Source organism: Squalius cephalus (assembly GCF_949319135.1).
Source record: "Squalius cephalus genome assembly, chromosome: 9".
NCBI lineage: Eukaryota > Metazoa > Chordata > Actinopteri > Cypriniformes > Leuciscidae > Squalius > Squalius cephalus.
This window is the reverse complement of record NC_137130.1, coordinates 25,336,376-25,362,022: the sequence shown is the minus strand read 5'-3', so window position 1 is coordinate 25,362,022 and position 25,647 is coordinate 25,336,376. Positions and strand designations below refer to the sequence as shown.

Sequence of the window (25,647 nt, the reverse complement as noted above, 5' to 3'; positions counted from 1 at the left end):
CACAGACACTGAGGCGGATACATACCGTACAAGCACTGGAGGAAAAACTGGAGGAAATTAACTGAATTTATTACGCAGAGACAGGCAATGCATCGAAACACTGTGCAAGGCTCCATATAACGATTAATCCAATCATTTGTTCTCTTCTACTGGTTGCCTTTTTTCCAATACTGTAGATAAGCAAATGTACATGCCATGTTATGATAACCATCAAATTTCATACCATGATATACAGTGAGACTGGTATACCTCTGCAACCCTAACATAAACAGTGCAACTCAAAGCAATGTTGACGATTACATCAACGTGTCTTTTTGTCCAGTGTACAAGAGGATGTTTGTAGAAAAGCCCACTGCAACACAGTAACTGCATTCTCTGATTATAATTACTATATAACTTATGAATGATTATAAACTTCGAAAGAAAAAAAACGCCTCTTTTTATATAAAAACAAGTTTGTATTACTAACAAACACTAGTAATTAGAGCCCGACCGATATATCGGCGGGCCGATATTAGGCATTTTCCTAACTATCGGTATCGGCATTTATAACGGCCGATAAATTAATATTTAAAAAAATGCAGCGTGCAGTGATTTATGTAAGGATGGCGCTGCCAATAAAGCACCTAAAAGCTGTTACAAAGAACTGGCAAAAGTGGCAAAAAAATAACAGCCGCATCAGGTGTAGACACAGTGTTAAAGCTCATTCTGTTACAACATCAAGCAATATTCCAATAATTTATGTAATTATAACACTTTATATAGGGCCATTTTGCAGTAAAAGTAGCCAGATGGATACGCGAGACGCGACACGTTCAGAATTAATACACTTTTAGTAAACTACAGAACAGCGCGAGCGGGAAGCGGCGCACCTCACGCGGGCAGAGAACGCGTCCGAGAACGGACACTGTTAGTGATATAAAACGCACACACACAGGTCTGTTAAATGAAGCAATACTTTTAAGGTAGTCTAATATTTTTCTGACTAACAAAATTACTGACACAGTAAAGGGTAGATTTAAATACAGAAAAACGAAATTTAAATAAAGAAAAACGAAATTTAAATAAAGAAAAACGAAATTTAAATAAAGAAATTAAACGAAATTTAAATAAAGAAAAACGAAATTTAAATAAAGAAAAACGAAATTTAAATAAAGAAATTAAACGAAATTTAAATAAAGAAAAAACGAAATTTAAATAAAGAAAAACGAAATTAAGTTAAATTAAAAAACGAGATTAATTTAGATTGATAATAACGGGTAAAAAGGCTAATACATTTTGTTTCTATTATTCTATTTTCCACAATGTCAAAGCAACACAGCTTAATCCAAAACACAAGCTCAGGCATGCACTTCGTCCATACAAACTCCGCTGTTCTGAGCTCTAGCCAGAGAACACTCCCGTTGCTGGAACACTAAGGCGTCGGTTCTATTTCTAGCATGCATACGTTTTCCGCGTGGCTCGAGCCGCGCCTGAGAGACGCGTGTCTCACGCAGGCAGTGTGCAAACTCCAACCTGTTAACATGGGAGCCGAAATAATAACGGCCATGCCACGCAGTCAGTGTGTCGCCGGCCTTATTCAAGCGCAAATGAGAACCGTTTCGCGGGGGATCCCAGATGTGAAAAAAAAAATAATAATAATAATTCGAATGTCAAATTTTCAAATCGAATACCAACCCACCGAACGAATATTCGAATATTCGGGTCCAGCCCTATAGCCTAGTTTCACGTTTAGTACATTTTGCTTACTACTTATTTAAAATAGTATAAAACTACTGTACATATGTAATTATAAACGTTTTCATTATGATATTATTAATTTTACTTTACTAAAAAAATCTGAGTTCTTCCTCCACTGGTAGATATTAGAGAAATTAAGATTAAAAATAGAAGATAAGGTTTTGTCAGTGACACTTTTGATATATTTATTGATACAAGTTATGTTTTAAATAACGTGACTAAATTAAAAGACAAAGTCGTTAGTGAAGATTATGCAACAGTATTTAGAATATAATATAATATAAAATGCAATGCAAACTAGTTTGGTTACAGCTCAAATTCTCATTCTATCATTCACCATGCCTCCATTACATATCTTTGTCACACAAGTGTTTAATCACCACATTTGAGTTATCATTGCAAAATGTTTATATATTTATTCTGTTTATACTGTGTATTCTATATACAGTATCCATCAAAAGTTTGTACACACCAATTGGAAAGTGTGTCAAAACTTACTGTACTATAATACACATAAATAATATTGCTACTGTATTATAATATACACATAAATAATATCGGCCGATATATCGGTATCTGGCTTTTTTTTATCGGTATCGGCATCGGCGCCCAAAAATCCATATCGGTCGGGCTCTACTAGTAATTATTGGAAACCACCAACATTTTTACATTTTAATATATAATATGTAAGGTCATGTCCTTAATTAGATCAATTATATGTTGATGTTTTTGAAAGAAGTTGTGCTGCTTAATATTTTTGTGGAAACCATGGCACATTTTCTTTTTCAGGATTCTTTGAAGAATAGAAAGTTTAAAAGAACAGCAAATATTTGAAACAGAAAGCTTTTGTAACATTATAAATGTCTTAACTGTCATTTTTAATCAATCTTAATAAAAAGATAAGATTTCTGTGAAAAATCTATGTAGGTAAATAGTCCTGGCAACCATAAGCGTCGATCCAAGCACGCAAAAACACAAGATATACTTTCATTTTAAGCAAAAAAAATAAATATAATAAAATAAACTAAATAGACTTTCTTCTCATTTTTATAGGTCATTCGAGGACATTTCTATGGCGTTATTTTAATGACAAATGTCTAGTGCATTATTGTAACACAAGAGAACATCCATGTAATGAATTTTGTGAACCGCTACCATAGACTGTAAAAAAAGATGGACGACGCCCCTTCGCTCTCTTCCATTGATGAGAACTGAAGCCGCCAGAGTCCCGATATGGCGCTGACATATTGGAACTTGAGTCTGCACAGTAGCGAGCAGGAAGTAAAGCCGTGAAATCAACGCTCCGCCCTCACTCTCGTCGGGAGAGTGCATTCTGCACACTTTTTTAAAAATTGATTGCAGTATGACAAGAGGCTTGTTAAAATAAAGTAAATACAATCTCCTCAGTCCTCCGAAGATCCCGAAAAAATGTCCGTTGGTGCTTCAGTGACTACTTCGCTCGGAGAACCTGTCAATCACAGCTGTCAATCATGACGTTACACCACCGCATCACGTAACTAACTAAAAACCAACTTATTTTTGAAACAGACACTTGAACTTACATCAGCGTGATAAAAACAACAGCAAATGAAAGAAACCACCTTTGGAAAAAGATATTTGAAGTGTAATTTAATTGTTTAGTTGGTCTCACGTCCCGTTGAATAACACGGGGAGGCGGGGCTTATGACCTATACTAGGACCAGTCACCGGGGGGCGATCGAGACGTTTTGGCTTCACTTTTCAGGGCTTGTGCGGCACGCTTGACCGCTACTGATCATCAAGTAGTATAGATATCAGCGAGAGCGTGACTTGCGACAACACTCATGGATAGAATGTGCTTTTGTTTGGTTGGTAATGTATTTGCAATTTGTGCTTTTAATAACTTGTTTAATAAGACACTAATAACTTGTGTGTAATTCATTCATCAAGCGCACCATCGAACGAAAAAAAACGGCAGTAGCCTACTCTTGAAAAACTAACAGTAGGCTATAATTAATGAGTAATGAGAATATTAAAATGTTTTAAGGGGCATTTGTTGCGTATGTGTATAATTAGCCCAGTTATCATTTGCTCGTGGAAACAGAGGTGATTAAAAATGTGTTTTGTATTTGGCTGGGAATGTATTTGCACGTGGGGAATGTGGGCATCCACTGGCAGAAACATAACTCGGCGGCTAAGCTGGCAACAATGTATTTTTGGCTCAAATGACCACCCAATCAATTTCAGAACAAAGTATAAATTAAGTACAATCAAAAATGCAACAAATATAGAGAAATAACTCAACAATATCACTATGCTTTCTCTACTTTTAGACTTACTAAATTCAAGAACAATTTTTCCCTACCACTGTGTTCAGACGTACAACATTGTGGCAACAGATGAAGCGAGAGACAAATCCTGCCGGGTATGTCTGCATGTCTCCTCTTACTCTGCCCTTCAGACAGCATCATGAAAGCATCAAGACCCCTGTTCTCAGTGTGTACCGCCCACACCCCTCCACGGGTGGTAACAAGACAACAGACAAACTGTTGATATGACCCAATTTAACCATTCACAAAGGCAATGATGGTCTCAGTACATCAAGTGGAGATGCAACACAAACCTATTAAAACTGAACAAAAGTAAACAAAATGTTCTTAAAATGCTTTTCCCCCCAGTTGTCACTAACCCATTAGAACGTTGTTGTTTGCGTGGTGAGCATGGCTTGGCATTTCCCTCAGAACTACTTCTTCACACACAGGAAGACAAAGCAAGCCACAATGCTCGCACACAAACACCGCCTCAAACCGCGAGAATGCTCACCTCTCCCACGAACACTATGATGACGCAGTCGAGCTTCTCCTCCGCCGAGAGTTTATCGATGAGCGAATGAAGCGTCTCTGACAGGTATGACTTTACTTTCCGCTTCACCGTGGGGATGCCCATCACCATGGAAACTGCGTAGAAAAGAGAACAAAAACTCAATTCGAGGCTCATAAACCCAATTCACAAGAACATCATGCACTCATGCAGAGGGGGTTTCCACAGTGGCACAAGAGTGAAGTCCACATATGAAGGTGCCCAGGGCAAATATTACTCTGCTCTATTGTACTGCATCTCAGAGGAACATAAAGGAGATTCTGACTCCTGATACAGTCAGAGAATAAAGACCCCAATATACTTAAAGGGGTGGTTCAGGATTTTTGACATCGGACCTCATTTTCAAGTGAGCCTGGTTGTTATTCATCAGTGGAGACAGTTTTCAAAAAAATTCATCCAGTCCTTACTTTTGGATAGTTCGCCTATGCTAGGCTAGCGCGAGTCAACGGTGCACATTAGCCTGCCATTAAAAACAGTTTTACCCACTCCACAGTACACCAAAAGCAAATAAATTATAACGCCAGACTATCGATGTAAATGTCTATTGAGAGAATAATGTTAGAAATCAAAGTACTCTTGTATCTCAATTATCTGCGGCAGGTTATACACTTGCGTGATTGTTATGTGGACCGGCTCTCTCGGTTTCCTAGGTAACCAAATATCACTCCGCCGCTGCTGTAGACTGCTTATAAATACAGGGAACAAATGATAACTAATGCAATGTGATGAAAGGGTAGTTTGATTTCTAACATTATTCTCTCAACAGACATTTACATCGATAGTCTGGCATTATAATTTATTTGGTTTTGGTGTACTGTGGAGTGGGTAAAACTGTTTTTAATGGCAGGCTAACGTGCACCGTTGACTCGCGCTAGCCTAGCATAGGCGAACTATCCAAAAGTAAGGACTGGATGAATTTTTTTGAAAACTGTCTCCACTGATGAATAACAACCAGGCTCACTTGAAAATGAGGTCCGATGTCGAAAATCCTGAACCACCCCTTTAAAGCAAAATCGACAAAGGATCTTGTGTGACCAGGCAAAAAAAAAGTTTGTTTTAGGAGACAGAAACAGTTTGCCAAAACGAACTTTAAAGTTCGGTCTGGCTGGTATACACCTTCGAACTAACTCTTGGACGTGGAAATGTTCTACAGGTTCATTTCTTTTGCTCAATCCGTCGAGGTCAGAATTCGTTCAAAATACATTTGATTAATTTGTTCCCACATTTTTGTTAAATCGTGGCTGTGTTATACTAATTCATTCCCTCATTTTAATTTAGTTAAATCATGGCCATGGTTTAACTAAAGCGAGGGAACAAACTCTTAATTTGTGGCCACGATAATATCTTTTTTTCCACCCCATGTCATGTGTGGTGCTCTGTGTACATTCCATAATGCATTCCATGTTTTTTTATTGTATTATTATTATTATTTTTTAATTTTTTATGTATTTTCTTAAATTACAAACTACAAAAATAAATAAATCTGGAATTTTTTTAAACAGTAAACCTGGTCTTTGAATAGAAAAAAAAAATAGAAAAAAGAAAGAAAAAATATATCAGTGATTTACATGCTTACCCAGAAAGAAATTAAGCACAGAGACAAAATGTCAGCAACAGACGGGCACTTTTCATTCGAGTGCTGGATTGAGCTGCTGTGTGTGTGTGTGTGTGTGTGTGTGTGTGTGTGTGTGTGTGTGTGTGTGTGTGTGTGTGTGTGTGTGTGTGTGTGTGTGTGTGTGTGTGTGTGTGTGTGTGTGTGTGTGTGTGTGTGTGTGTGTGTGTGCGCGTGTAAGCAGATTTGAGTGACAGACTGACAGAAGCTCTGTCACACTTCATCAGCACCAAACAGAAGACAGTAAAATATGTCCCCGTTTTGCACTGCTTCCCACTGGAAGACAGAAAAGAGTGTTTTGAAAAAGAACACCACGTGGTGAAAGAGTAAAGTAGGTTGAGGATGAAAGAGAGACAAAGAGAAAGCGCACATGAGGGAGAACAAGCTTATCAGACAGAGGTAAAGCACCTGAGACACCAAGAAAGAAAAAAAATGAAAGGAGCATTTTGTAGAAAAAAAAGAAGAAGCATGTTTTAAGTTAATGTGCATTCAATACAAGTCATCCTCTCCTACGCCACATCTTCTCTTTCACAAAAGTAGCGTTTGGCCTTCAAGCACTCGGTTACATAAAGAGATGCTGAGCTGCACCATTCTCCAAGAATGCTCTTTCTTCTCTCTTCAGCAGCGGTGTGAAGTCTTTATGCTTCTCTTTGAGACAAACACTCGACGTGCCTTGAGACTAAACTATGGCAAATTATATCCAGACGGTCTCCAGGGATGTTACAGTGCCTTACTGAGGAGAAAACGAGTGTTTGAGACAGTAGGGGATTTCACTGAAGCACTGTATTGTTGAGCATTTTCATTTTCTAATGGGAGCGTCTCTCAAACAATCCTCTCAAACTTGTCAGACCGCTCTTTCTCATTGTGTATATCAAGAGTTTTCAACCTTTGCAGGTTCAGAGACCCTCCAATCAGACTCTTAGCAAACACAGAATAAAAAATTAATGATTGATGATAACTTTAAATTACAAAAATTAACAGCATTACATCACATATTGAATGGCATGAAGCTCATTCATTAGATGTTTTTAGTTCTGATTTAAAAGGCATTAACCATATTTATACACACATATATTAAATACACAAAAACTGTTTGATACAATTAATAGTGATTAATCAATTTGATAGCACTAAAAGAAATATGACATTACTTGGTTACACCATAAATTTAATTTCCTTTTCTTCATCTTTGTCATCGACTCAATGCTTATTAGACCATTCAATAATGTTCATACAAATGTCATAAATATTTGTATAGATCTCCTCCATGGGCCCTTGACTTTTCAACTGTTTACAAACCCCTAGGTCTACATCGATAAGGGGGTGGCGATGAGTGTGAGAAATACAGTCTCTAAGGTCTGGACAGAACAAGATGTCCCCATTTACAGCTCAAAAATTATCCTCTCCTAAGCCACGATCTCATTGAGAAGAGAGGGACCGCTGGCATGGGCACGAGCCAGAGCCAGACGCAGTCTTGCCACACAGACAGCGTGGAAGAGGCGGCTGAGATTACTGTTAGCCAGTAGGGGAGGTCCATCTGTGGGTTTGGAGGAGGCGGGCATAAAGCATGGGTGGGCTTCACCGGTCCAAAAACAACGAGTTCTCACTCTTTTTATATGCTCAGAAAAACACCCTCCTCGTGTGACAGAGGTCAGTCACACAAGGTTTTTTTTGACATTCTCTAACGTCATTGTTGTCATTCACTGCAGTCTGTCCCAGCATAGGATGTCGCTTGTAATAAAGCCATCTAGACGCTGACTTAACTCATCTGTCGTTAACCCACATACCGCCTGATACAGTATAGTGTGGTACAATGTGTCATACAAACAAGAACAAAATAAAGCTCACCACAAAAGAGCACGACAGCTCCAGGCTTATGGTATCGACTAGCCAGATCAGTGGATTGGTCACTTCGCCAGTAAAAAAAATTCCAGCCAATCAAGCAACCACTATAGACATTGAGGGGGACATGGAACCCACAATATGCACATTAACATTCAAGCGATTCTTAAACTTTTACATTTCGTCTTCCAATCTTGTGTATTTGGTTAATTTGTGATAATTGAATCCGGTAGTTCTTAAGTGATCCAGTAGTTCTCAACTGGGTGTGATCCAGAAATGTGTTGCACATCGGTGCATGTCTGCACTGGTACTGTTGTGGAAAGTGATGCAAAATGCAACTAACCGCATATGTGTGCACACAGAAGAAAAACAAATAGGCTTGACAACTCAAAGAGAGGAGAAAATGATTTCATATTTTTATATTTAGTCCTGTGTTTGTTCATGTGTTGAGCTGGAAAATAAATTGTGCATTTAGAATGTTGCCAGTTTACCTGGCAGTTTCAAAGTCAATGTTAATGATTAACAATAACATTAAAATGTAAAGATACCGTACCTGTGAAAAGTTTGGAAACTTTTTTTATGAAAGATGTATATTATGCTCACCAATGCTGCATTTATTTAATCGAAAATACAGTAAAAACAGTAATATTATGAAATATTATTACAATTTAAAATAATTGTTTTCTCATTTGAATATACTTAAATTATTATCATCTCCAGTGCAATAATCATTACTCCAGTGTCACATGATCCTTCAGAAATCATATTAATATGTCGATTTGCTGCTGAAGAAACATTTATCATTATTAATATCAACGTGCTAAAAAGAAGCCATTGAGCATCATCGAGAGGCTAAAAGGAATTGGACAGAGCCGTAACGAATGGCTGGGTTTACCCAGTCTAGATAAAAGTATCACCATTTCCACAAAAGATTAAGCAGCACAAACTGTTTTCAACATTGATAATAATAATAAGAAGAAATGTTACCCATACAGAAAATCATCATATTATAATGCTTTGTGAAGGATCATGTGGCCCTAAAGACTGATGAATCACATTTTAAAATATATTCAAATAGAAAACAGTTATTTTATATATAGTAATATTCCTGTTTTTACTGTATTTTTATTAATTAAATGCAGCCTTGGTTAGACTTATTTGCAAAAACATTCTTTTTTTTTATGTTTCCAAACTTTTGACAGGTACTGTATGAAAGACAAATATTCAATTTACATGTAACAATACTATTAGATTAGTATTTTTAAAGAAAGCTGTAAACTTTACACTGTAAACTTTAACCTTCATCAGATTGCGGTCATCTAATACTCAAATTGTAGATTCAGTGTAACAAATGTTTTTCTTACTTTTGAATTATGAACAATTCTGGAAGTGTGTTGGGTTCTTGCTTTGTGTCTGATGTAAAATCTGGGTTCTAAAGCAAAACCAGTTTGCTTTAAACCACTGATTCAAAATCAAGACTGCAGTATAAATCAAGTTTCGGAAGTCCCATTCCCATTCTTGCAGCTTCCTCCATTACTTCTTTTTCGTTCATGTCCTCTTTCTTCCCGTACTACAACTGTCCTCTCCATAACCCTCGCTGAACCCAGGAGGGCTTGATTCCTCAAATGAGAATCTGATAGGCCTGCTGTGGGTGTGTGAAGGAGGGACAAAAGGTCTCCGGGCCTCCATTCAGGGCCGCTGGCTGCAGCTTCAGCTCTGACACACTGACCCGGGCCTGTGACAGCCTGTAGATAACAGGCGTGTAACACAATACGACAAGCAAGGACACAGCAGACCGCAACACCCCGCTGCTTGGCTGAAAACGTGAGAAATGGAGGGTGAAAAACAAATCTCACATGACAGCTCTTAACAAGGCCATTACAGTGATTAACATTTGTCTAGTGAACTTGGCTAAAGCCGGGCTCAGACTACAGGAGTTTTTAAAGGTGACATTTCATGAAAATCTGACTTGTTTCCATTTTTTGCATCTACCAACCCAGAAAACGTGAAAAGTGACAACCCAGTAATTTTGTTTTGGTAAGCCTTTATCTGCAAGCATGTCAAAAAATAAGCCGATCAGATTTCGCTCCCCTTCTGACGTAGAAAGGGGATCTTATTATAATATTACCGCCCCTTAATCTGCAAATCTTAATCTTAATCTTAATCTGTTTCCAACCACAGTGCCGCCATTTGGTTTACAACAGTGTAACCAGTTCTAACGCAATGGCAAAAGTTTGAACAAAGCATGCAAACTAGGGATGTCCCGATCCGATCCACGGCATCGGTATCGTGCCGATACTGGCCCAAAACGCTAGATCGGATATCGGAGGGGAGAAAAAAATTTATCCGATACCTATGATCCGATACCCATTAGCAGCTAGGGGTGGAACGGTACGTATTCGTACTGAACGTACGTTCGGTGCATGGATTTACACAGAGAATACACGGTATAAGTAAGGGATAATCCACGGCTAGCCATGCATTAAAGGATTTTAATGCACGACGTAGAGGCGAAGAACCACCCGACGCGAAGCGGAGGGTGGTTGCCTCTACGAAGTGCATTTAAATTCTTTAATGCATGGCTAGCCGTGGATTATCCCGCTTATACCTTGGTTATTTGCCAAGTTAAAAATAAGTTAAAGCTGTAACTGATGTTTACAGTGTAATTTTTTAACAGACGTGTAAAAATGACGGTTATTTCTTAAGTTCTTGCACTCCGTCCGCTTTAAATAAAGTAGAGCCATCGGATTGCTTTTATTTGAATGAATTCACATTTATTTAAATTAATTATTAAAAGAGAGAGACAGAGAACTGAAGGAGAAGGAACAGAGAGAGAGAGAGAGATGCGTGCGCGAGTTACCTGTGTGCGTCGATCTCTTCTTTAAAGTCTAGCAGCTACAGTCCCCTCGTTGCTTAAGCATATAGCTAACTTAATGATTCTTTAATGGATTTATTACAATTATTTATGAATGACAGGCAACACTGATACAAATTAAACGATATTCAAAAATCATCCATTTAGCCTACCTAAACGTTTTCATATGCGTCTCTCACTCTGCTTGCAAGTGTATCTGTGTTACTATGGTTACCAATGTAGCGGATTAATTTCGAACTGTAATCAAACTGACTGGAACTACCTGTGCATTAAACGGTTTTACTGCACACCTTCCAGCCAATCAGAATCGAGTATTTAAACAGCCCATGGTATAAAAATAAATAAATCTCGCGTGCACATTAATTAATGTAATACGGAACTAACGTTACTGTTAGATACGCGCATATGCGGGTTCTTTAGTGACACCTAATCTGTAGCCCGCCTTAGCTCTGAACGCGCGTCTATATCGCTTCAAACGCTCACTTTATCATTATACGCGCGCGGCGCGTCCTATTCGCTTTGGACGCGCGAATGGATTCAAACTGTTCAAGCATCGAACTAGACGCGATAGACGCAAATGTGACGCTCTATTCGCGTTTGGACGCAGCAAAATTAACAGGCTGCGATGTCAAGATTGCAATGCTGGAGTGTGTGTGTGTGTGTGTGTCAGAGAGAGAGAGAGGCACGGGCGCGATCGAACAGTGGAAACATAAAAACATACTCCGTCATTTTCATACAGGAAAAAGTGTATGCAAAAAGTGTTTAGCCTACTTATATTTGTGTAAAACACAACATTGTGCTTTTGTCAAACTGTCAACTCTTGTCAAACTGTAACTGTCACCCAACCAAAATCACACACACACACACACACACACACACACACACACACGAGCTGTTTAAAAGCAAAAATTATCTCATCTTTTGGACATTCATCATTGCATTGGTTTTCATTTCTTGTCCTAAAACAGAGCACTAATCTGTTTATTTTTAAGTTACACATTCTACATTGAATAAAAAATAAAATCAAATGTGTTTTTAAAAGTAGTATTATTTTATACAGAAATAAATTATTTATAATTCAGATGAGAATAAAGTTAAGGTTAATTAAAATTTTAAGGAAACAAATATATTGATCTGAAATATAGCAAATTAAGCAAATTAAATTCATTCAGGTTATACATATCTCAAGGTCTTTTGAATAAAGGCTGGCAGTCTTTCATTATCAACTGTTGTTGTGGACTATATACTGGAGAAGTATTTGTTCTCCATTTGAGTGAGATGTTTTTATGTGGCTAATTGAGCAAAGTGCTTCCATTATATTTTATTATTATTAGTATTAGTTCAAGAATAAAATAAAAATATCGGATTGATATCGGTATCGGCAAATAGCCAAAGCTGCGGCATCGGTATCGGTATCGGAAGTGAAAAAGTGGTATCGGGACATCCCTAATGCAAACTGTCCCGTCAATGGCTGCACAGACGAGCACAGAACACTATTTGACCAAAAATGTCACAGCTGTCTTATAAAGACCTCAGCTCAAAAGCAGCTCATTTGCATTTTAAGGGACACACACAAAAACAGTGTGATTTTGCTCACACCCAAAAAGGGTCAACTTTGACAAGCTATAATAAATGGATTTTATTTTGAGCTGAAATTTCACAGACACATTCTGGGGACACCATAGATTTATAATACATCTTGTGAAAAGGGGAATAATGTCACCTTTAAATCTTAACCGCTTATGAATTCTGATTGCATGACCAAGCAAAGATCCTTTCAATTTTATAAACTTTTATAAACCCAGTCAATATAATCAAAATGAACACATCCAAAATAAAATCTTTAACATTTATGTAACAACTGCAAAGCGTCTAATTTGTAAACAAAATGATTTACGCATTAAATCCAGCATAAACTCAGCACAATTTGCATATTTTAAACTCTCAAAACAGACGTCACATCCCGAACCTCACAGCATTGGATTTAGTGCGTAAATCATTTTGTTTACAAATTAGACGCTTTGCAGTTGTTACATATATGTTAAAGATTTTATTTTGGATGTGTTCATTGTGATTATATTGGCTGGGTTTATAAAAGTTTATAAAAGTACATTTTGATGTTTGTTTTGAGATTACAGCTGAAAAAGTCTGATTCTTATTTATAACTGTTTTATTTACATTTATTTTTTTATAAATTGTATACATTGTGTACCTGTTTGGCTTGATATTTTATATTCATTTATTTTTGTTCTGAGGTGGGTAATTTGCAGAAGGTGCAATCCTTTTTTTGTAATGTTGTATTAAGAAGACAAAACTAAGGCCAAATGGCCTTTACTATTTAAGTTTGTATTCATAGTTTTACATGTTATACATGTTATACATGTTTTACAGTAAGTTGACTTAACTGTATTGTTATATAATTGTTGGCACTGGCACTTATAAACACTAAATGGGTAAAAATTGCAATAAATAGGCTTAGTTTTGGAGCCAAATGTTGGAGTTGGAATAAATACCTCTGTTTTTATCGATTCTATCGATTCTTTTTGTAATCGATTAATCTAGCACTTAATCGATCGATTAATCGGATATTTTTTATTTTGTATTTTTAAACAACCAAAACAAATAATGCATAACGAAAATGATGTGGTTGTAAAATGATCAAGCATTTGGCTTTTATTTCTCAAAAAAAAAAAAGAGGTATTTATTCCAACTCCAACATTTGGCTCCAAAACTAAGCCCTATTTATTGCAATTTTTACCCATTTAGTGTTTATAAGTGCCAGTGCCAACAATTATATAACAATACAGTTAAGTCAACTTACTGTAAAACATGTATAACATGTAAAACTATGAATACAAACTTAAATAGTAAAAGCCATTTGGCCTTAGTTTTGTCTTCTTAATACAAAAAAAGGATTGCATTTAACTGCAATTTAACTTCAAATTGCATTCGTTGGAGACACCTACACAAAGTGTAGCTTTGAAAAGGGGAATGTTTTATAGCAAATATGCATTTTGTTAAATAGAAAAAGAACAGCATTTTATTTTTCACTTAGGCTAGTTGAAGTATAGCACGTTTTGTAGTATTATATTTTTTGTTAATTGAAAATGTTCTATGCTCAATTACTTTGGTAGCCGATTAGGCCTATAATGTCTTCCCCAAAAGTACAAGTGGATTTGGAGAAGCAGGCTGGGGAGTTTCATTTTTTGTTGTTGTCTGTAACTATTTGGCAGACGTGACATACAAACAAGGTCTCGCAAAGACTGCAATACAATATTTGTTCCTCCATGACGTCCCAGTGTATACAGTGAATGCATGCTGAAATTATTGTTGCGTGGCTACATAAAAGTTTAAGCATATGTGATGCATTGCCGCAACGGATTGAAGCGCGCGTCCGAGTGAAAGATATTGTGGCGTGTGCGCGAGCCACGCGAGAAAACACTGTATCCGCGCCACTGATCGCAGCGGCAACGAGCACTTTGATCACTTGATTTAAAAAACACATTTCAGTGACATGATGGGTTTTAACTTCATTCAGGAGATTTTGGGTAACTGCACAACTGACAGATGACTTTGAACGCACCGCCAACGGTGTGTGTGTGTGTGTGTGTGTAACCATAGCGACAAAACGACCAACTTTCAGACCCTGCACTTAAGCCTATAATTTCGTTTTTAAAAATTTACGACGGGACGACGACAACAAAATCTCTGCATTTATCTTTACAATAACATTCTCTGTGTTTATCTTTACTCTCCGCCATCGCGCCAACTAAATTCAAAATATATCACGCGCTATGGTGTGCTTCCTGAACATTGAACAACGGTCTGTGTGAAACAATCATCCCTGCGCGTCATAGGAATTTAACGAGGCTTCGAGGCAGAGTTTTTGCCTCGAGGAATTTTTGTAATCGAGTAAATCGAGTGACTCGATGAATCGTTTCAGCCCTACTGGATATTGTCACAAATTTCCCAATTCGATTCGCAAGCTTGCGTTTTAATTCGATTTGATTTGATATCAATTCATTTGGATATGAACTAAACAGGGAGTCAGTTGATATTACATTACTATAATATTGAGAATCAGTGAGAAGTCAGTGAGGCTTATGAAGACCCTCCTTCCGAAAAGCACAATGTGCTCTGATTGGTCGGCTGGACCAGTGTGTTGTGATTGGTCAACTGCTTCAAGCGTGTTTCTGAAATGTCACAACCCTTACCATAACTGCAAGTTTCAACACACTACTAATGCAACTCAACTAGGCCTCGCCCCCTTTTTGTTGCATATGCCTTGTGAGGGAATTATTTTAATGAGGAATCCCGGAAGTTCCCGGAAGAAAACTAAAGACTACAATCGAGGCGTTTCAGTGAGTTCAGAAACAGTGCTTACTGATATAGCGAATAACATTCTTTGGAGTGACTTTGTTCTTTGTAACTTAGCAGACCTTTTTCATGCTCAAACAGCAACATTACACACTAAAGAAACTCTCTTTAGAGAAAGAGCTATTTCAGTTGGTTTATCAGACTACTTGAAAAGCTGATGAAGTAAGTTGTTTCGCTCACCTCCGGTACGTCCCTGGCCCACCTGTACGGCGGGGTGCAGACTGCCTTCATTGTTGAGCAAGTGAGGCAGATGGTGATAGATATTTGGCACCTGGAGGGGCTTCTTGTGAGCCAAATCCTTTAACAACTTCTGCGTCTCATCTGTAAGAAACCAGAGTATTTCAGCATTATTAAAGGATGCATAAACTATGTGAATGTTCTAATCCCAAGTAAAAAGTAAAATTCAAACCCCTAAAATTCATCAAAACACTCACTTATTGATCCTCAGTACTAAGCAGCAGGTAAGAGTGGTTTAAATACATAATCCAAATAGGGAAAGCAAACCACACTCAGGACACAACTGAATTGTCAAGTATAAGAATGTTCCTTGGAAACATAATCAACAAGTATTTGCCCTAAATTAATGTTTGGCTTGGGGTGTGTGTTTCTTCTGTTGTTAACATTTTACAAGACATCATCTAAGGCATTTGAGAGATGTGGCTTCTTTGAAAGATGTGGCTTAATTCTCCTGCACATATTTTTATGTGCTGACTATGGGCAAAAATGTGCAAAATGTGCAAAACTGAGCTGAAATTACAGCACTCTAGTAGTATTGGTTGCTGAAAGCATTATCAAATTAGTCAAAATAATGAGCTTACAAGATGCTCTGTGAGTGCAACAATCAGGTTCTGGAAGTAAATATCCCATTCATTTTCTTCATATGGGAATTGATTTTGAACGTAAACTTTTAAACATTTAAAGACAGTCCTCTACACCAGTAGTTCCCAAAGTGGGCGCCAACAACCGGCTAGGGGTGCCGCAGAATTTCAGCTTTTTTCCAATTTAAACAGCCTAAAATAACTTTCGTACCATATAATAACTTTTTACAACATATATTAAAAAAATATATAAAAACACCAACATATGAGCATGTCCAAAACGAAAATACATAAGCGAAAAAACACTGATATATTTCATTCATATTTAAAGTTTAAATCGCCCAATGAGCTCAGCTCTGCCCTTTGAACTGGTGCGCGCTCAATTTTATATTTCATGCAGAGATTGACAGGAAAGGGCAAAGATGTAGCGAGCATTCTAGAAAAACAAAAAAGGCAGCGCCTGTCAGATCCTCAATCTACCAATGCCCGCGAGTCCACGACACAGTTCCATGCACAGATATTTTAGTTTCATTTTTTAAGTTATAATGTCAGCTTTGAACAAAGCAAATGAGAAACTAAAAGAAAAAAGTGTTAGGTATCAGTTAAGTTGAGTATCAATCTTTAAATGTGTTTTGTTCCAATGATTTGGTTCAAATCACTTACTGAAACAATCATTGTCATAGAATACACTTGTCTGTTAACAATGAGTTGATAGTTTGAACGATCTTGTTCACTTATTTATTTTGAAGATCTGAGGTGAATTGTTGCTTTCAGTAAGGCTATAAAATACACACAAAATGATATTCAAACTCACACAGACGCTTTTAACATTAAATAAAGCATATAAACAGTACCTGAGGTTATCATACTTTCTGTTGTTGTTCTAGCCGTGACGTCGCAGAAATAGAAACCGTTTCTAAAATAGAATCTTCGAGTGTCGCCGTCGCAGCTGGATAGGACATGGTGTTAGGCCATCTGTTATGATAAATTCATGCTGCTGTTTATGCTTCATTTGTTGTTTGCTCAACTAGATAAAACATGTTCTATATGTATGTAAACATGTACGTTTATTTTAATTGGGTGCTGTGAAAAAAAAGAAGAAGAAAAAACACTACAAAGCGGTGCCATGCTTTCAAAGAGTTTGGGAACCACTGCTCTACACTCTCAAACTACTTATTTTGTGTTTATATGCAATAAACAAAAAATTTAGTTTCTATATACACAACCAACATCTTTAAATGGATAGTTTCATATTTCTCCATTGTTTTCATTAGGTTATATTGTTTGCAAAGCTACACAGGCTTGTAGTTTTTTCCCTCATTAAAGATTTTCCGACTTTCAAATACTACTTTTTGCTTCAATGTTCAATGTCATAATTCACGTGCTTTCATGCTTTGGTTCCTGGCTTATAAGTCTTTAACAAAGACTTTTTATAAATGTCAAAAGGAAAAATGAATAGGAAAAATACTTCCAGAACCAAGGACACTGAAAAAGTGGATGAGCACTTTGGCATTCTATAATAATGTGGAGATAAATGAATTCCTTGAAGGAAGCAGCTATACAAAGCATATATTTGTTCCCACTAATTTATGCGATACACATGCCAGTTTACGGCATGACAGATAATAATAGTAAGTTGATAATGACACACACACACACAACTCTTTTGTGTACTTGTTAACATGCAGTAACCTGAGAAGTTGGCGAGAGCATCTTTGCTGCCGTTGGTCTCTGCGATGGCACGTCTGAACTGCTCGAGGATGGCGTTGAGCTCAGAGGAGCGCTGAAGGGTTCGGTGCTCTGCCACGCGCAGACGCTCCCTCAGGGCATGAAACTCCCTCTGATAGGCTACCAGTTTTTCTGCAAAGAGAATAGACAGAGAGAGAAGGATAACGTGAGGCCAGACTGAAGCAGTGCTCAAGTCCTCACACGGGAAAGTGGGGGAATGCCCGTTTCACACATACTCCGTGTGCAGTGCGTATGCGGTGCATGTTGCAGTGTGTATGCGGTGCAGGAGCAGCACGCGCAATAGTGCTTTCACATATGCTGCATTTGCAGTGCGTAACTGATCCGCTGCTGCAGGCTGTACCACAAATACATACTCACTAGTCTATTTGTATTTCAAATCCAGAAGTTATCAGCAACTTTTATTTAAAAAAAGTTTTTCTTCAGCATTGTGATTCTCTTTGTACACATTGTACACATTTAATAGACATATTCACGTTTAAACACAATTTAAACAACATATTATTAAATGCATTAGGCTACTTCTATATAATTATATATTAAGTTCCTCAAGCAAGTGGTACATTTTTTACCATGTACTTCGCATAGCCTACATTTTAAATTAAAACTTAAAATTGACAAAAACAGCAGACTCATATCCTTTCTTTTGCATGATTTAAATCTTTATACAATAAATCTTACATGTCACAAAGAACTTGTTTTTCCACTTCCACGAATGAGACGAGTGTTGTTCATTATGTTGCCTTGTTGAAGTAAATTGTATTTTCCCTTGATTTACCCTTAACGTCTCAGCATTGCGATTCTCTCACAATTTAAACAATTTAAACAACGTACGTCAGCCTATTATTCAATGCATTACTTCTACTTATATTAAGTTGCTCAAGCAAGTGGTCAAATATTTAACCATGTAGTTATATTAAATCGCAAACATTTTAAATTAAAACTTAAAATTGACAAAAACAGCCGACTCTCATGCATTTTCTTTTTCATTTAAATTTGAATAGGCTACAATAAATCTTGCATGTCACAAAGAACTTGTTTTTCCACCTCCACGAATGAGTTGTTCATTATGTCGCCTTGTTGAGGTAAATTGTAGCTTTCCTTGCTTTACCCCGGTCTTAAAGTGAAAAAAGTAGTATTTAATTAAATACATTTATGGTGAGATTACTACATTTTATTTAATTAATCGCATTTATGGTGAAATTACTACAGGTCAATCTGTGTTCATTTTGACCACGAAACATGCGCTGTCACTTTAATTCAGCGTTTGCAGCACAGCAGAAATAGACTCGGTGCGGAAACAATCGCGGCACTGCTGTATACGCACCGCAACTGGAACGGATCGACGGACTGCATCCGTGTGCAGTGTGAAAGCTCTAACCTGTTAACATGGGTACGGAAAAAAATACGCACCGCACACGCACTGCAAACGGAGTATGTGTGAAACGGGCGTAAGTTGTGCCCCTTTTTTATTGAGTTGTTGTTCTCTAGGCCAGTGTTATTTTACATTTTTGAAATAAATAATAGAAATAAGATTAAAAATTCTGAAGAAAACTGAATTAAAATAGTTAAATAGAAATGTTAAACATAATAATACAACACATAACAACACTATTAAAACATAACTAAAATAAAAACTGCAAATAAAAAATACAAGATAATATAAATAATACTAAAATAACACTGCTCCAAGCAAGGAAATATAAGAGAGGTATGATTTAAGTTATAAAAAAATGTGATAACTTAAAGCTATAATTGAAAATGTGCCCAACATTAAAGGGATAGTTCACCCAAAAATGAAAATTCTGTCATCATTTACTCACCCTCAAGTTGTTTCAAACCTGTAAGAATTTCTTTTTTCTGCTGAACACAAAAGAAGATATTTTGAAAAATGTCTGCAACCAAACAGTTGATGGACCCCATTGACTTCCATAGTATATTTTTTTCCTACTATGTTAGTCAATGGGGTCCATCAACTGTTTGGTTGCAGACATTTTTCAAAATATCTTCTTTTGTGTTCAGCAGAAAAAAGAAATTCATACAGGTTTGAAACAACTTAAGGGTGAGTAAATGATGACAGAATTTTCATTTTTGGGTGAACTATCCCTTTAAGGGTGAACTGTCACATCAAACAGTGAGTGGGTAAGTTGAATCATTGGGGAATATGTAAACAACTTACATTTACATAAATTAACACAAATGAGAATGAGAGCGAGAGAGAGAGAGAGAGAGAGAGAGAGAGTCAACACACAAACAAACAAAAAAACTAACGCCAACCCTATTCCAGCCTTATTGTGCTGCACAACATTATTTACATTTTCATATAGCCAAGACAAGGCTTACTATTCAAAATGTTTGGATGTAGCACAACAATATATAATAGTGTGTGTAACAGTTGGTTGCAACAAAAAAACAGATCAACAAACATCAACATGGGATTGTCTCAAGTTTGGGCTGAATAAAAAAATAAAAACTCGTTAAAACGTTAATAACTGTCCAACACCTAAAGCCAGCAAAAGCATTATTTTCAGGAAACAGACCTTCCTTTTCCTGATTCCATCAGTTTCTGTGAAACATGGGTTTCCAGGAAGGCTATCTTACTGCTGCTCATCTTGAAGAAGAGCGAGAGAAGAGAGAGAGACAGCTTGAGGTCTGAGGCAGAGCCAGTGGGAAGTGCCCTCTGTTACAGCAGATTAGCCTTGAGTAACACCGCCTGCTTTATTTGCAGACTCAACATGCAATGACTCAGACCTCACCCTGAAACAAGACCTTGCATTTAATGCATCTGAAACGGTCTCAGAGCTTCAGGAAGCTCAATGTTTTGGCTCTACACACAACGTAGGCTGTGCGTGTGGTTTGTATCTGACTGAAACAAACGGTCAAAATCAACTTTGATTTTCTTCTAAGGATCGGAAAACTCATGGTTCAGTTTTTGTGAGGATTTTCATGTCCAATTGTCCGCAAGAACATCGATTTATGTGTAGAAATGTCAGACTCTCTTCATTCAGACGGGAGCCTGATCGCTTTGAACTTCCGCTATGACAGCTGGAAGAATGACTGTTTGTTTGACCTCTGCAAGTCTCTCACAGGTTTCCTCTTGATCTCGCTTTTATCCCAAACTTCTACAGTCCCAGCGAGCTCTATCTTACAAACGAGGGGGTTTTGCAAGGATCCAGAATCTCAGCATTGTAGTTTCCCCTTCAGCTACAGTAGGACAGGGTTTATAATAGGGATGTCACAGTGAGGAAATTCTCACACCGATATATGAACTTGCGACAACACCGGTATTACAGCTAACACCAGGAGGGGGGTGGAGAAGAATTGCTTTTGAATGTGCGCTAGCTTTGCTTTTGAGTTCACAATCACGCTTACTCTGTGTATAGGCCTATAATTTAAAGCCATCAGGGAGCCGCTTTCTACACGGGGGTATTGAAATCGCTTTTGAATGTGGCCCTTGCTTTTGGAAATTTCTATCACGCGTAACCGGTGTATAGGTAGTATACTGACCTAACATTTTACAAGATATTTGTCAATGACGCTCAGGATCTGTTGTGCACCAAATCCTCCGCCATCGCCCTGTCAGTCATCTCTCCTTACTCTCGCCACATTATAAGTGAAATCTGACTCTTGCTGCGACTTATAATTGTCCAACTGAATTAAATTACATTTTCTATAAAAAAGCAAAATGACAGTGTATACTAAATGACAATTTGTATGCTAAATAGTCTAACAAAATATAGTGAACTGCTGTTTTTGACACAACCTTTTGAAAAGAACCTTTATTGGTGGTAAAATTGCTGGTTGTGGTGGAAATAATTCAACAAATGAGAGCCAGTCGTACATTTTAAAAAATATACACAAATTATAAAAAATTCCTGTGGTTAAAGAAACAGCTAAAATATATATAGCTAGACAGATACAATTTACACAAGACAACAAAACCTGCAGGAAGATGGTACCCTGGTAATCCAGAGTTCTCGCGAGAGCACAAGTTGAATTTCCTCAGCGAGTTACTCTGGTGTCGAGTAATGATGCTCATTAAATATGCCCCTCGATCTGAGCTGCACCAATCACATCGGGTTATCTGATATAGGAGGGCCAGAGGCGAGCTAAGAGGTGACGACAGCGCTGTGACGTCGAAGTCATTAGTAAACATTGCAAGATGGCTATGGATGAACACCAGTTGTTTGAAACGGCTTTGGCCGCTACAATGAACGAGTTAGACTTGGCTTTTTATCTAAAACAGGAACAGAAGACGGCGCTCGAATCGTTCCTTTGCAAGAAGGAAGTTTTTGCTGTTTTGCCGACCAGATACAGTAAGAGTATAATGTACCAGTTAGCTTCGCTGGAAGCTAAGCATATGGGGTTTATTGTTGTGATTAGTCGTAGTGTTATCCAATTGCGTGCAGTGAGATTTTCAATTGCATGCTTGGTGCCGCCCCTCGAGCTGGCCGATTTTCATTAGTCGACGCCAGACCATTCATCTTTTAGATTTAGGTCTGGATTTCCAGGCTAGGAAGATGGTGTCTGGTAAACCAATTCTGAGTAATATATCTATACAAGAAGAAAATCACAACAGCTCACTGTGCTCAATACCACATTACTGATCAAGCTGAACTGTTACTGAACTCCTCTGTGGTTTGGGCAGGCAATCAGCCAGTGCTAATGGGAAACGCTCATATTCCAAAAGATAATGACTTTAGTATGTTGAAGAGAAAAGGCACTCCATCCAACAATAACAAGGGCATCAAATGACATGTTTGTTAGCAGATCAGCACATTTTCATAATACATCTGACACCGTCGGCAAACAAAATGTAAATGTTAGGCCTGTGTTGCTGTAAAGAAAATGACATTACGCTGAGTGTGGGAAAGACGTGTTCAGGCTTCTAGGTTGCAATCTAAATTAAGAAGGCACACTTTGAAGGGCTGCACGGCTGTTATGTGTTAGTGTCACTCAGACACACGCACGCGCACATAACCACAAGTTTAATAAGACGTACGGTGTTGCTGCAGCCCTGGGCAGAGAGCTTGTTGGGGGCTGAGTGATGTACGAGAGACAATAGACGTGTGCAGAATCAGCTGCTTCCATCCTTAAGGGCTTTACACCACACACACACAAGATGAGAAAAGTGTTTTGGCTCAAACAAAAACCTGTATACTGAACAGCTCAGTACATATTGGGCCTGCACACCTGGTCACATCATTTGTTTCTACTGATCATATAGCTATATGATTTGTTAAAACAGTTGCATTTACACTTGGCTACATAAATGTGTCTCCGAAAAAACGAATACAAATCTGATCTTTTAATTCCCACACTAAATGCACATTTAACAGAGTTCACGTCAATGAAAGCAACAGATGCGTTGCGTTTTATTTATCGTCAGCTAATTTCAAGATCAAAGACCTCAATAGGAGAAAGAGCTGCGTCAGCTTAGTCACACTACTTTAAATGAAAATGTGTGTTGAGCATCTGCGACTTACTTTCAGTTTCATTCTAGATGCATTTAACAATTCCCAGTTTCGTCTGAAGTGGTTTGAGTGATCGGATTTAAATCCGTCTCGAAAGCGTTTGGGAGGGCATTTACACCTGGTCTTTTCACAATCGGATAGCTATCCAATCAGAGAAAATGCATTAAGTGACCAGGTGTAAACAGGCCTATTAAAAACATTGTATCTATTCGTCAAACTATTCTGAAATGTGCCACAGTTTCCGCAAAAATATTAAGCAGCAAAAAACTGCTTAAAAAGAAATGTTTCTTGAGCTGTATATTAGAATGATTTCTGAAAGATCATGTGACACTGAAGATTGGAGTAATGATGCTGAATTCAGCTTTGCCATCACAGGAATAAAGTACATTTTAAAATATAGTTATTTTAGATGGTAAAAAAAAACATTAGCTTTTACTGTATTTTTTTGTCAAATAACTGCAACCATAAGAGACTTCTTTCAATAAAATCTCAGTGACACTTTCTCAATCCAGAGCTCCCTCCTCAGTACACTCAGACCATTCACGCCGCAGAAAAACATCTCCTTTGGAAATTTTCATGAAATTGACGTCAGAACCGGAGCTCTTTACTGCCTGTGTTTACATACCTACATACGCCTCTGCAGTATTTAGTAACCTCCCTGTCCTGATACATACAGTTTCACATGATTTATAGAAGTCTTGAAAAATAGCAGTGAGAAAAGCATTAAAAACCTGTTTAATTCTAATTCCCTGTTCACACAAGAACAAGCACAGTTATAATGAAGCTTGTGTAGTCGTTCAACAGTCTTCATTCATTTAGTCTGTCTAGGTATATACATAAAACAAGGCATAAACAAATATAATTTAAGTATTGAATACGTCGCCTCTCACTTTCAAAGCAAACGCACTATGCCGAGGCCAACTGTAGTCTGGATAACGTTTAATGAACAACGCCAAGCTACTTCTAAGTCCAGGTCTAGGTCTGTTAGTCCAATTTCACAAAACAGACTGGTACAATTTCTTTGCATTGTGCATGTGTTTGGTATAGATCAGTGGTTCTCAACCTTTTTGATTGAAAGGCCCCCTTTCTCATATAGGCTAAAATATTTTTGGGTTTATATCTGTAAATATGGAAAAGCTGCTTATTTTCCAACTGTTTATTAACAGAAGTACAGTCTAATGACAGGCTATATTTAATTAACCATGTTTCATTTTGTGATTCCTGAAGTTTCAAGAACTGTATATTCTTCATAAAAATAAATTGGTTATTGAGGTGGGAAAAAGAAATATATGAAATATGATTTCTACAGATCCCCTAAAGGGACATGGTGATGAAATGAAATATATATAGGAAAAAGTATGTCAACGCTTTTGTGTTCTTGCGCAAATGTTTGCGTTCACTTTTTTTCCACAACCATGTCCCTTTAGGGGCTTTTAATTAATTGAAATACTAAACTCATCCTGCGGCCCCATTGGAAGTTTACTGAGGAAAACCCAGGCCACTAGTTGAGAAGTACTTCTCAATTAGTTCTTTATGCATCACAATATCATGCAAGAATCTACAAACCAGCCCTTATATCAGCATTACCCTAGTGTTTGTCTCAACCACAGATAGTCCACCTAATATCCTGACGGACTGCAGTCACTCTAAATGGATTAGCACATAAACTGTTGCACATCCCACTAATCTTGTTATCTTTTTCTCTCCCCCACAATCCCTGCCTCCTTTCTCTTTGCATTGTTTCTCTCAGGTCTTTACCCAGATGTATATATAAGAAGTGCATGTGATGGATGGGACAGAGTGTGTGGGGACATTCACTGCATTTCTGATGTAATACAAAAGTTCCAACCAAGTTTTTAAATCCATTTGGTGCTGGATAAAGCTTACTTTGCTAAGAAAAGAGCTGTTGATTTACACAGAGATGACAAAAAATTGACATATTGTTCAATCACGCTGTCAACCTGCCTGTCAACAGCATGTTAATGAACAGCTCTAAGGAAAATAATCTTAATCCTGCACCAAATAAATGGGTTTTAAAATGGGGTTGTTGTTGCTTCTGTATTTCATTACACAAACATATTTGATGTGTCTTGATGCACAATGTCATATATCATCAAAAAGCAGGCAATATAGACACATACTCAGGTCCATTCAGATACCCATCTGGAGGCATCATAGTAATCAGTGTATCTGACAACAGAAAACTGCATTTGCAACCCATTAAACTTATATAACGTGACACATGCCCGAGTGAAAGAGAATATTGAGGTGGAAATAATGTAGGGCAAGAGCTTATTTTATCTA

General features: G+C 37.5%; 1 protein-coding gene across 1 annotated transcript in view; it reads right to left on the bottom strand.

The window, feature by feature from the left end:
- The window catches only part of mgat4a (alpha-1,3-mannosyl-glycoprotein 4-beta-N-acetylglucosaminyltransferase A), a 59,787-nt gene that overhangs the window by 20,897 nt on the left and 13,243 nt on the right, over positions 1-25,647 (bottom strand). Inside the window, exons 3-5 of the mRNA XM_079882360.1 lie at positions 17,816-17,983; positions 15,486-15,626; positions 4,543-4,676 (exon numbers count right to left, since the gene is read on the bottom strand). Coding sequence (XP_079738486.1) covers positions 4,543-4,676; positions 15,486-15,626; positions 17,816-17,983 — 443 coding nt within the window. The remainder of the gene's footprint in view (positions 1-4,542; positions 4,677-15,485; positions 15,627-17,815; positions 17,984-25,647) is intronic.